The 12487-nt window shown below is 45.4% G+C and overlaps 1 protein-coding gene and 1 long non-coding RNA gene across 9 annotated transcripts; both read left to right on the forward strand.

Annotated features, from left to right (window-relative positions):
- The first annotated feature begins 2047 nt into the window (after nucleotides 1-2047).
- Nucleotides 2048-9732, forward strand: LOC122367648. 7 transcript variants are annotated; one of them, XM_043340961.1, is made up of 8 exons: nucleotides 2048-2219; nucleotides 4494-7003; nucleotides 7306-7405; nucleotides 7694-7806; nucleotides 8083-8193; nucleotides 8435-8649; nucleotides 8966-9134; nucleotides 9358-9732. In XM_043340961.1, exons 2-8 carry the CDS (start codon nucleotides 6775-6777, stop codon nucleotides 9660-9662), a joined length of 1242 nt encoding a protein of 413 aa, XP_043196896.1. In that variant the 5' UTR covers nucleotides 2048-2219; nucleotides 4494-6774; the 3' UTR covers nucleotides 9663-9732. The 7 variants fall into 7 exon arrangements, 4 of the variants coding, with proteins under 4 accessions (XP_043196896.1, XP_043196895.1, XP_043196894.1 ...); XM_043340960.1 differs by having other exon boundaries at nucleotides 2114-2219; nucleotides 6768-7003; nucleotides 9358-9724; XR_006254094.1 differs by having other exon boundaries at nucleotides 2128-2219.
- A 1334-nt stretch (nucleotides 9733-11066) lies between these two features.
- Nucleotides 11067-12208, forward strand: LOC122367650. 2 transcript variants are annotated; one of them, XR_006254098.1, is made up of 3 exons: nucleotides 11067-11080; nucleotides 11496-11667; nucleotides 11951-12208. It is a non-coding gene; the product is annotated as an uncharacterized LOC122367650 (long non-coding RNA). The 2 variants fall into 2 exon arrangements; XR_006254097.1 differs by lacking the exon at nucleotides 11067-11080 and adding an exon at nucleotides 11085-11154.
- Nucleotides 12209-12487: the final 279 nt, after the last annotated feature.

Below are 12487 nucleotides of genomic sequence, written 5' to 3' on the forward strand. Positions count from 1 at the left end.
CCTGCTGGACCCAGGGCCAGCCTTTTTCTTCTCACCGCTGAGTACTTCCGGTATTTTGTAGCTGTATTCGCCAAAGAATAATGGCAGCAGTTCCTTTCTAAGTGACGAATCAGCAAAGAGAACGTGACACAAAAGCTGAAATTGCAGCTGCTGGCAGGTGTTGTTTGAAAAAGAGAACAAATTTCATTTGAAATCGCTGCGTTGTGTTTGAAACACATCGAGCTTATAAACAAATTGCAAGACCAAAAATTACTTTTTTCAAAGTAAAAATTTGTAGAGCTTCTGAAGGAATAAAAAAACATAAAAGAAATTTGAAAGCAATACTTTTTCAATTTCAGGCAGTGGCAGGTAGGCACTGGGAATATATAGCCCTGGGCACTGGCGCCGCACTGGTGGCGCCACCGGCGGTTGTTTTGAAAACAGCATGTCTTCGATTTATGTTCAGTGTTTTTTTTTTTAGGTATATACTGCATCAATTTTTGTATATCTGTATGCAGACTGTACATCTGATTGTACATGCACTTCAACTTGGAAATCGTTTGACCAAGGCAGGGGGGTACGCTCCGGCTGTTTAGCATTACGAAAAGTGGTGACAGACGTTTGTGGAGGATTGTCGACGAACTCTTGTTCCGCGAGCAGCACTCACGCGCTAGCGGAAAATCCACCAATCAGCGCTCGGCAGTGCTCGACGCTGATTGGCCCGACGCTCGTGACGAAATTGCGGGGGACCGCAGTTATTCTCTATGGACCCGAATAGGCTTTTGGATTTCGGAGGGGTTTCTTTAAGATTATATGCTGTTTCGAGCTGTTTTCGAGTTGAAATATATTTCTTATGACTGTTAGCTATATAATGGCACCATAAAATCATGATTTTAATTAATATTACCGATGTAATATCGGCCGAAAAGGCATGCTGTCTTGGCACGGACTGCCCTGCGGCTGATGTGGGGCCTCTAGTGCCAGCGTATGGTAATAATGGGCTGACGAAGGGTTGTTGGAGACTCTTAGAGCCCCACCAGGATTCAGTATAGGGTCATCAGAGGCCGGGAACGTCCATCAGGGGTTTGAGTAGGCCTGCCATAGGGGCATTACATGACACATCATGGAACATGGGTCAATCTAGATCCATTAGGGGCCGTTGAAGGGCCATCATTGTTCAGCGTGGGCCCGCAATTACCTCTGATGGGCATATGCCGTGCCCCGATGGACTAACGCTGGCCCCTGATAAACCATCACCAGCCCCTGATAGGTCTACAAAGCCCCCTGCTGGGTCTAAATTGGTCACTGATATGCCCAAATGGACCACTGAGAAACCCGTAAAACATCCCCTGACTGAACCTGATGGACCAATGCCGTCCCTTCATGGGCCCACCACGGCTCTTGAATGGCCTCTTCAAGTCCCTGAAGCGCCTTTATTAGCCTAAATGGGCCCCTGATTGACTTATCCCAGCCAACATTTTTCGTGGGCACAGTGCGGGCAAAGTGGGCAGGAGTCGGGCGCAGCCCAACTTAGCCCCAGTTAGGAGTTTTTTTCGTCAGACATAGCAAGGGCTTTGTGTGGGCATGGCGAACATGGACTGACTGCGGGCTGTGCCCACGAGGGCCCCGTATGGGCATGACGAACGTGGGCAGAGGGTGGGCTCAGCCCATGCAGTTTTTTTACGGGCAATGCGCGGGCTGCCCGATGAAAGTTCCGTCACGGGCGTTGTGTGGGCTGACTGCGGGTTCGTCGGACAAGCCGGACAAAGCATCCCGCGCGGGTATAGTGGTGGAATTAAAAAAATAAGATGTGAAATGTTGGTTTCAAGAATAATTAGCTGAATTCTCCCTTAAAATGATATTATGTCACCGAGCAGTGCGTTGTTTTTATTTTAGTGAATTGTTTTTATTCATAGCTGAAATATTTGTTTTTCATTTTTGTATAAAATTTATAAAAAAATATTGAAAATTGACATCAAAAATCTTCATCATGAATTTATATAGTCAGTTTCAATCAATTCATTATTATTTAATTATTTTATTACATTTACAATATTATTTTGCGAACAGACGCCGTCGCCACCAATGCACCACTACCCAAGCCACTACCGGTCCGCCATTTCCGCCATTTTTCATTGAGGATCAGCGTAGCGGGCGGAGCACGCGAACTTCGTTAGGGAAGGTTGGGTTTGATAGTGCTATATATACCGTGGGTTGAAGCTTGGTTGTATTTAGACAAGGTAAGGTTCCATCTATGTCTAATGCTTAAGATGATTTGATCAATTTTGATCACAATCCACTGGTGGGATTCAGGGTGGGTCAGGGTAGGGGAGAGTCGTCTAGCGCACCCCGGTTAAGGTTTGATTCCACACCACCAGCACAATGATCATGTTTCCACCCGGCACCCATTTTTTGCTTTTGTTTGATAGCCTGATCTTTTGTCTATCAAAAAACATCAAAATAATCATTTTCGGCTGACGCAATATCAGTCGGTGTGCTGTGGTAATTCCGTTCCATTTATAAAAATGTTGCTATATTTGCAAACGTTTCCAAATATAGAAACACTGTGTTCCATAAATGGACACGCTCAGAAGCGCTGATCATTCCGGACGATTTATTTTAAAGCAAGATGTGTTATACGCAAGGCAAGTCGTGACGTCAAATACAATCGTCGTCAGCTGCTGGGCACACTTGGCTGACGGCCCTGTGTTAAAGCCAATGGGGCTGAATCACATCGTCGATTTGCCAGTTTGATGCTACAAACTTTGTCTGGAAACTTACCAGTTGCAATAAACCTAATTTTTGCCTTCACAATTAGCTAAAGAATTATTCAGCCACTTTGTGTAAGAAATGTTATCTCGTCAAAAGATTTTGCTTACGGTTATGGCGCAGTTGTTTCAAATAGGTGTGACATAATAGTCACAAATGTTTTAATGGAAAAACAATAAAATTAAATGTAAATAATAATAAAATACCTCTACACATTTTATAAAGCAAAAATTGTTACTAACTTACCAGTTGAAAAGTTTGTTTATTTTTAATCAGCTTACAAACTCAGCAACAGCTGACGAATTGAGACGAACTGACGTCAAATATTCGAATTTCTTTATGAAATAACTTTTCTTTTAGGATATATCAGAATGTTTTTATGGGCTCATATGAAAAAAATATTTTGTTTAACAGTGAACATATAATTTGCAGATAAAGTTTGTAACAGTTTGGCGGCGAATCGAAATATAAATATTTGACTATGGGTTTTGCTATATAATTTTTAGGCGGTTGTGCCCAGCAGCTGATTGCGGTCTCCACAGCGAAAGTGACGTAACACTTGCCTTGCGTATTTAACTTTCTAGATAGTGGAATGCCATCTAGTGGCATCAAGGAAGCACTCAGGTGAAAATGACACATCAATTTTGCCAAAACAAAACATCTATTTAGCCCAAATTAGCCAATATTCTGCCAAAAATCAAGTTTTGGCCGTCATATTTGAAGGGAACCTTAATGGAAGTTTTTTCTCTTCATTCTCTCCAATTATATAGACTGTTTCAGTCCATCCTCTTCACCAATTATACAGAAAACTTTGTCGCATTTCCAGGACCAACATTGAATCAACATAACCATTGTTGAATTTATAGAACAGAATGCTGGCTTTCCATTGGTGGTAACCACTTACTGAGCTTTTTTTGCAGGGGCTTGCGCTAATTGTCAAACAGGTGAGCGTGCACCTACCGTTTCCAAATATAGAAACGTAGCGTTTCCATATTTGGAACAAGCGTTTCTATATATGGGTCATCATTTCCAAATATTGCAACGTTTCTATAAATGGACGAATATACCACAGTGCGCCCGACTGATAGCGAGGTAGAGAGATTCTCCTAGACCCTTGCAAGTGGGGCGTCTTGCATTACGGGTATGCTAAGATGCCCCCGGGTCTTGCCACACCCTAATGCTAAGTGAATGACAGGTCTATTCATGTCACTGCTTCAAACAACTTTGTAGAGAACAAATGTCAGCCGGTGAAAGTTGCCTGTAACAATCTCTCACAATCTATTTTTTGAGTTGGTTGATTGTTGCATCCTGTTTGTGTTTTTAGAAGCATTTGTTGTGCAAATATGCAGCAGCAGATTAAAAATTGTCATTATTAATGACAGTGAAAAAATGACCATCCATTGGTTGTTATCTATTCCCAAAATGCCCAATTTGGGGGCACTGAAACATACCTTGCCTGCTATGGCTGGAGAGGGGAGAGGTCACCTCTGAAAAATTGGTCCTGCAACTGCAAAAAAAATCTGAATTTAGATGAGGGCGCTCTTATATAATATAGATTTATATTATCCAGCAACAATTTAAAATGGTTAGTGCTGTTATTACTGTCCTGCAATCACGTGCAAGTAATTTATTGGTCCATATAGCAATCAGAAAACAGGGGAGCTGGGTTTCTAAAAACTTTATAAAATTTGAACGGGCCTAATGTGCGTAGATGATTTCATTATCCACCTGCCTCTATTGTGCAGGTGTATAAATCAAGCTCGGATCCGATGGAGCAAGCTAGCCGAAGCACACGGTACAGGTATTATAAGCAGAGTATAAGTCAGTATGCAACAAACATGCGGGCTGAGCAGGGCGAGGAAGATGGAAAGATGGAGTTTCAACCTGTCGCCACCAATGGTGCAGCAAACATGGCTACAGCAGAAATTCAATCTGTCCCAGCTGACATGTTGATGTGTGAGCTTGCTGGAGGAGATGAGGAATTGGATCAGATTGTTGATGATGCCTTTGATAATGACCTGGTTTTGAGCGACTGTTCCATCTCTGATGGTGATTCAGAACCTGATGTCTTTGAAGACTGTCAGGGCAATGAAGAGTGTGCAGACTCTGATGGTGACCTTAGTGGCCCTGGACTGAGGCGCAAGATTGCTACATGGGCGATTGATTATGGTATATCACATGCAGCCCTGACTGCATTGCTACTGATTCTAAGTGCTCACTCCGCTCTAAATTTACCCAAACATGTGGCAACCCTGCTGGCAACGCATCAGCTTGAAAAGCCTCTTGTCATGGGTGGAGGAGAATATCATTTCTTTGGCCTATCAAACACGATAAGAGGTCTGTTGAAAAAGCTACCGAATCTGCCAACTGTGAGCACGCTTCAACTTCAAGTCAATATTGATGGTTTACCTCTTTTTCGTAGCTCACAAGTGGTGGTGTGGCCTATTTTAGGAAAGATAAAAAATGTTTCCAAAGATGTGTTCACAATAGCACTGTTCTGTGGCAAACAAAAACCACCTCTTCATGCCTACTTGAAAGATTTTATCCTGGACTGCAAGACTCTATGTGAACACGGACTCGCATATGGTCAAAAAACTTTTACAGTTGTACTAGACAGTGTAATGTGTGATGCACCAGCAAGGGCATTTCTGAAGTGTATTAAAGGACACTCCGGTTATTATTCTTGTGAACGATGTGAGACGAGAGGATTGTACGTTTCTGGACGCCTGACATTCCCTGAAGTGAATGCAGCCAGAAGAACTCATCAATCATTTGAGTCTATGAATAATGAGCCTCATCATCATGAGCCCTCTCCACTTCTGGCATTGCCGTTGGACATGGTCCGAAATATACCTCTGGACTACATGCATCTGTGCTGCTTAGGTGTGATGAAACTTATGATACGACTTTGGCTATGTGGCCCTTTAGTAGCACGCTTTCCAGCTCGTACTGTAGAACTTATATCTGATAGACTGTGTGCCCTTCGTTCGCAAATTCCTGTCGAGTTTGCCCGTAAACCTCGCAGTCTCTATGAGTTTCGAATTTGGAAAGCTACAGAGCTCCGACAGTTTATGCTGTACACAGGCATCATTGTTCTCAGGGGAGCCGTCCCCGGGGAAATGTATGACCTATTCTTGCTGTACTCTAGTGCAATGACTATATTGTTATCGGACAAGTTGGCTAAGGAACATGCTAGTTATGCTGGAGAGCTTCTTGTGACATTTGTGAAAAATTTCGGCATATTGTTCGGGAACGCATATGTTGGTTACAATGTACACGGCCTTGTGCATTTAGCAGATGACGCTGTTACTTATGGAGGTTTGGATTCTGTTTCTTGCTTTCCATATGAAAGCTACTTGTACCAACTCAAACGAGCTGTGCGTCGCCCGAATTCCCCCGCCATCCAGCTAATGAAGCGTATAGCTGAAAGGGATGTGTATGGCAGTAGGCATGTCCTGAAAAAAGCACACAGGTTGACAAAGGCACACGCGGATGGTCCAGTTCCACACGGCACTGCTCGTGTCCAGAATCAGTACCATAAGCTTGTAGGCAATCTGACACTGTCGACATCTGTGGGTGATAACTGTGTTCTGGTCAATGGTAATTGTGTAGCACTTATCCGAAACATACTGAAAACTACTGACGATACTGTGCTCGTCATACAGCGTTTCCGATCGCACGAACCATTCTACACTTACCCTTTTGATTCATCAAAGTTGGGTATTTACAAAGTGCACACCCTCTCGCAGTGTTGTGAAACAGTATCGATTGACACAATGAATGTAGTTCAGAAATGCGTTCTAGCCAACGGTAGTCTCGATGCCACGTATCATGTGTGTGTACCAGTCATCCATGACCATTTTGATTATACTGCCTCAACTTAGCACTGTGTGTGATCATGGTATGTGCTGTGAGTATCTGATGGTGTATGTCCTTGATGGAACACGCTGACCTATAAGAGTTCCTGCAGTGCCATTGAGTGACACTGTAAAATGTTATGTTCCAATCCCTTCGTTTAGGTGTAACATGTTTCGGGTCGTCGCGTTTTCCGACGCGCCCGAAGTAGCCGTCGTTAGTAAGAAATGGTGGTCAGGTGAAGAAGATGAGGCGACTCGAAAACCGCGAGGCTTCGTATTCTGGCCCCCTTGCAAGACGAGTGGGGCCGTCGACCGCCTCCTGAAGGCTCACGCGGAGCCTGTCAGAACGGGGACCGGGCAGTGGACCAGGCACCCGGCAACTTCACTGTTCGCTACAGGTTAGTGATTATCGTTAGAAGCAATTTTCCACATGGCAAAGTTGAAAATATCCCTTTCCGAACACTTGATTGCATCTCGCCAAATGCTGGTTTGGGATTTCTCGCAACATGGTTGAATATTGGAATACGAGCGAAGTGTGAGACACAACCAGGTCGGCTTTAATGAAATCATTTTTTGGCTGTCTAACGCAAGTGCATTTGTTGTCTTACATTTACGTTGTCCAACCACGCAAAGTTATCAAATGCTTTCCACAAGTTCACCGCATTGAGTTTTGTATTAACGATACACAAATAATTTGCAGATGATTTACTTCTGGCAAGAAGGAAGGCGCAGAAGGCCGAAGAGGAGAGCGATCTCACCAGCGAGGCTGAAGCTGTCGAAGCAACTACCCGTATAAGGAGGTAAAATCCAGGAATGACACCAGTGAATGGCAATTGAAATGGCATATTAAAGAACGAAGGTGGCGTTTTTCCCTGGTTATCAAGAGCATACTTATGCCGTGCCCTCGGGCGGATTCATTTCGTACCTTCGAGCATTTTGCTTTATAGCTGTGATAAGGCAGACAACAGATAAACTTGATTGTGTATAGCTGTGTGTGTGTGTGTGTGGGGGGGGGGGTACTGGCAGTGGGTAGTGTTAAAATGATTCCCCTATTTTACTGACATTCATGTTCAATGTGACTTTTACAGGAGGAATCCACGTTTTGATGACGATTCAGATGAAGAAACCGGAACCCGTGCTCGAAGGGAGCCAACTGGACTTTCTCGTCCACCACCCGCTCCACGAACCTTTGGCTTAGACGGTAAGCATATATTTCAACATCGAAAGACTACTTGACTTTTGCAATCAGGAGAAAGAGAGCAGTGTGGTTGCCTCGGTTGTTGTTAGTGCGTAATGTGTTTCTGCGTCATCGAATAGCTGGTCAGGTTCGCGTGCTATAAGCTTTCAATATTTTTAATTTGGGATCTAATGTAAGCCTGACCTTAACTCACGTCTGGCTCCAGATTGAATGTAGTTTTGTTGGCATCACTGATGGAATTTACAATAAACTGTTATTATTTTCGTTATTCATTCACAGGTTCTGGGGGGCAAGGCACTTCCCTGAGTAGGCCTGCGAATTCATCACCAAGTGTCCAGACCGCCAGCGTTCCAGCGAGTACGCCAACGAGTGCTCCCAGACAGCCGTCAGGTACGTACACCTGCATGCATTGTAAAAGAACCTGCGACATAACTGATCCCGGAAATAGTGCAACAATAATTTTAAGCATGTACCAAAAACAATGAATAGTTGTATGTATTGTACTGGTAGTAATTTTTTAATGATATTTGTTTGCCTACTTTTATTATCGATAAGATCATAGATAACATATAAGACCAAAACTCCAGTCTGGTCGTTTGTGCTGCTCAGTTTATCGTGACTTTCCTTTTAGATGCTCGTCAAACTGTCATTCTGGGGAAGATATTGAAGACGGTCGAAGGCATACTAAACGTCGTCAAACAGAACGGAGCCAACATCGAAGCGCTGCGGGCGGAGATCTCCAATTCCCAGACAAGACCCCGGAGGATGGCGCCACTCCAAACCCTTGCGGAGCTGGATGAGCTGGACAAGCAGCTGCACTCGCAGAGGGCCTTCTTTAACGAGGTGGTAAGTATTTTATACCTTTTTTAGTAGTGCTGTAGTGTTCCATTTTGGGGAAAAGTCAATATTTATAGCAACATGATTCCGGAGTAAACGTGCCCTTAAAGGAAGACTACCACCTTCAAAAAGTTTTCTCAGATTGGCCCATGATTTATTCCCTGGATAAAACAAAATTTTAGAATTCACCTGGCAAGCTATCATCACGTGAATCGCGTAAAAAAATTATAGGGGCACGGTAGGGGTATAACTCGATCGTGAATCAGGTCACGGGTTTTTGCCAATGCGTTATTTTACTTCTTAATCATTTGGCGTTCATTTCCAGGTGGAGCAACTCAGCGCGTGTTGCACCATGGCCCGATCGGACCTGGAGCGGAACGTCCGTTCTGTAATGCGCGGCACTGTGTCGGCCGATCTGTCCGAGCACCTTTCCCTGAAAGGGAAGAATGGGAAGAGGGCTATAGCGGAAACCGTCCTCTTCGACGTTATCTGCGGTGAGTGATGCTTGTGTGTGCGTGTATTTGCGTGCATGTTTGCTTTTGCTATCGATGTTTTGCTTTTCGTTTGCCATTCATCGGAGCGCTTTTTTTCTTTTTTCACGTGTCTCTTAAATGCAGTATATTCTTTTCTGATGTATCGGTGTGCTTTGTACACCCTCCCATATCCCTCCCTTGTTCACACAAAATAATGACGCAGTTTGGGTGGCTTTTCTGGCAGAGACACTGAGACGCTGCGGTGGCGCCAACCGAGACGCCGTCGGGAGGTGCGTGGGCCTCTGGCTCTCCGGCAGCCGGGATCGGAACGGCAAACGTCTCCGAAGGCTCTCAAAAACCAAGGAGGCAGCTGGCCCGTCAGTGGCAGGCCAGGCCCCGACCGACCGACCTCCACTGCAGCCGGTGGAGAACCTCGAGACGCTGGAGGTCCGGCAGCCTGACTTCGAAACCCGCCAGGCTGAAGCCGAAGAGGCTGAAGCCGAAGAGGCTGAAGCCGAAGAGGCTGAACTCCCCATGGAGCAATGGTAGATGGAGGATACCAGCGCGGCGGTGTATATACGTATAGTCAAGTGTTGAGCAATACATTACAATGTCAGAACGAACTGTTTGAGCAAATGATTCGAGGCGCAAGCTCGCGGTCAAACGACCGCCACTGATCGGGGGTGGGGGGGGGGGGAGGTGGCTGGAACCGCCACTGCCAGGTTGGGCTTAGCGACGTGCAGCCCATATGGGGCCCGGTACGTTTTAGGGTGGGCTAGCCCACGTGGGCATGCCCGCATGGGGCCACAGTTGAGAGCCATTATGAATTCCTATAGGCAATAAGGGCAACATCCGGGCATGCCCGCACAAAAATGCGGGCTCTGCCACATTGGGCCCACAGTTATTCAATGCGGTACGAAGGTTGACGCTACTAGGGCTGAGCATGGGCAGCCCGCGTTACCCGGCTGCCGGTGCCCGCATGGGGCCACACCTGCGGTGGCTCAAAAGAGCAAGGTGCAGCGCGGGCATAACCCACCTTAGCCCGCACACGTCGGTGGATGGCGGGCGCAATGCGGGCAGCCCGCGCAATTGAGACGCGAGAGCCCGCGTGGGGCCACACTTGCGGTGGCTTGAAGTGGCATGGCGCAACGCGGGCATAGCCCACACAGTGCGTCAGAACGTGGGCTGAATGCGGGCATGCCAGCTAGGGCCCCGTGGTGGCTGAAGTACGTTTTTGGTTGGCGTTTTTGTGTCATACGCCGAGCAGAAACGTACTTAGAGGTTGGGCTAGCCCAAGGTGTTTCTGTGGGCTTGCCCGAGGTTTGCCAGCGTGGGCCCCGCATATTATTGTTGGCTGGGATGTGGTCCCTAATGGTCCTATATGGCCCCCACGAGCCCTCAACGTCCCTAGACAGCCTTACATTATATGCCACCGGCCCCTGGTAGGCCTGCACTGGACCCATTGGGCCTATACCGGCCCATAAAGGGCCCATATCGAGCCCTCATGGGCCTCCGATGACCACACTCCGGCATGTGTGGCCCCATCAGCAGTTGTCCGTCTATCCCATGTACTTACGGTCTTTTTGGCCGATGTACACCGGTAGTATATAGAAATGTCATGATTAAATGTCGTTATTATATAGTCAAAGGTCACGGAAAGAATATCCAAGCTCAAAAATGGCCTCAAACCCAACAAAAACTTATACAAATCCCCTTCAAAAGTCATAAGTCAATGAAACGCCATAGGGGAATAGCTGCAGTCCCCCGCAATTTCGTCACGAGCATCGGGCCAATCAGCGTCGAGTATTGCCGAACGCCGATTGGTCGATTTCCGCTAGCTTGTAAATGCTGCTTGCGGATATAGTCTTGAACAAGTGAGGGTCGCGGCAACTAAATATTGCTTGTCACCACTTTTTCTTCGGGAGCGTTCTACCTGGTTTATATAGCCTTGGACCAAGGCCCTAAACGTGTGACAACTGACAACCTATAGTGATAGGGGGGGGGGGGGGCATGACTTCAACTTGATCTTCAACAATTTTCGGTAAAACATGAAGTCCGAGTGACTGTTAAAAGATAAAGTTTTCATATTCTTACATTATTTGACATCCTGAATCCAAAAATGATACTTATATTTCTTGGAAATAAAAGAAAAACATAATCAAACCTCACCTAACCTTACCTATTTCCCTACAACCTACAACCTACAACCTACAAACCTACAACCTAAAACCTACAAACCTACCAACCTAAAACCTAAAACCTACAAACCTTCAACCTAACCTAACCTAAAACCTGAATTTTTTGCTGTTACATATTTGTATCAACAGCATCACAATTGTCCACTCGGACCTAATATATAGGTACTAATACCCAATTTTCTAGGTTGATATCGACGCATAGTTTGTGACTAAGTAAATATATGATGGTTTTTGTTCAGTTTTTAGCCTAGGGTGGTTGGTTGGTTAGTTTTGGGTTAAGCACCATATCCAGTGGATCAAGTGCAGATGCTAACTGGAACCAGTCTACCAGAACTCGCCCTGTTCTGAGCAGCAAGGTAGGTATAGCGGCATTGCCACGTCCCACGTGTGATGTGCATTTTTCGGGAATTGAACCAGGATGGCTGAATCTAAAGGCATGGACCTATCACCTACCCCTAGACCGAAATGCGCCCTGGGCTACAGTGTTGGAAAAGTTGCCGTTTTCTGGTATCAGATGCGCCAGGAATTTTGTACTCCACTGGAAAATGACAATTTTTGTACTCCAATGACTACGCGTCCCACACAAATAAAAGGGTGTGAAATTTGACAATGAACTGTCCATACTCCCTTGTGTTACAGGTACCCAGTGGAAACACAGCTTCTGCAATAACTGCATCCCAGCCCAGGGGCCCAACCCAAGTCAGGGCAAAAACTACAAGTACAATGCACAGCAAAATGAGGATCGAAGAGCCAAATATCCTGCATAACATCCACCAGCCGTGATGAACAACTACCAGGACTGATACTTGTACTGGTACATTGCTGTGTTATGCTCAACAAATTATGTGCTTACGTGGTCCTGTAGACAACGTACATGAAATAAACATACATGTAAAATGTTGTATTTTGTGAGCTTAATAACTTAGAATGACTTGCATTTGTGCCAAGTCCAAATCCATGATGATAATGGGGTACAAAGTTATCAAAAACGCCATGGAGTACCTATTGGTCTGGACAGTATATAGGGCCTTGGTCTGGACTAAAAGCTGCATGTGTACCTATCGTAATAAGGATCGATCATAGGGATATCAAGGAAGCAGACACCTTGATTAACACATTAATTTTATCAAGCTAGACAAGTATCTGCCAGCTGCGAATGAGGTTAATAATTTAGCT

This window comes from Amphibalanus amphitrite, unplaced genomic scaffold (assembly GCF_019059575.1).
Source record: "Amphibalanus amphitrite isolate SeventyFive unplaced genomic scaffold, NRLGWU_Aamphi_draft 000886F_arrow, whole genome shotgun sequence".
NCBI classification, from domain to species: Eukaryota; Metazoa; Arthropoda; class Thecostraca; order Balanomorpha; family Balanidae; genus Amphibalanus; species Amphibalanus amphitrite.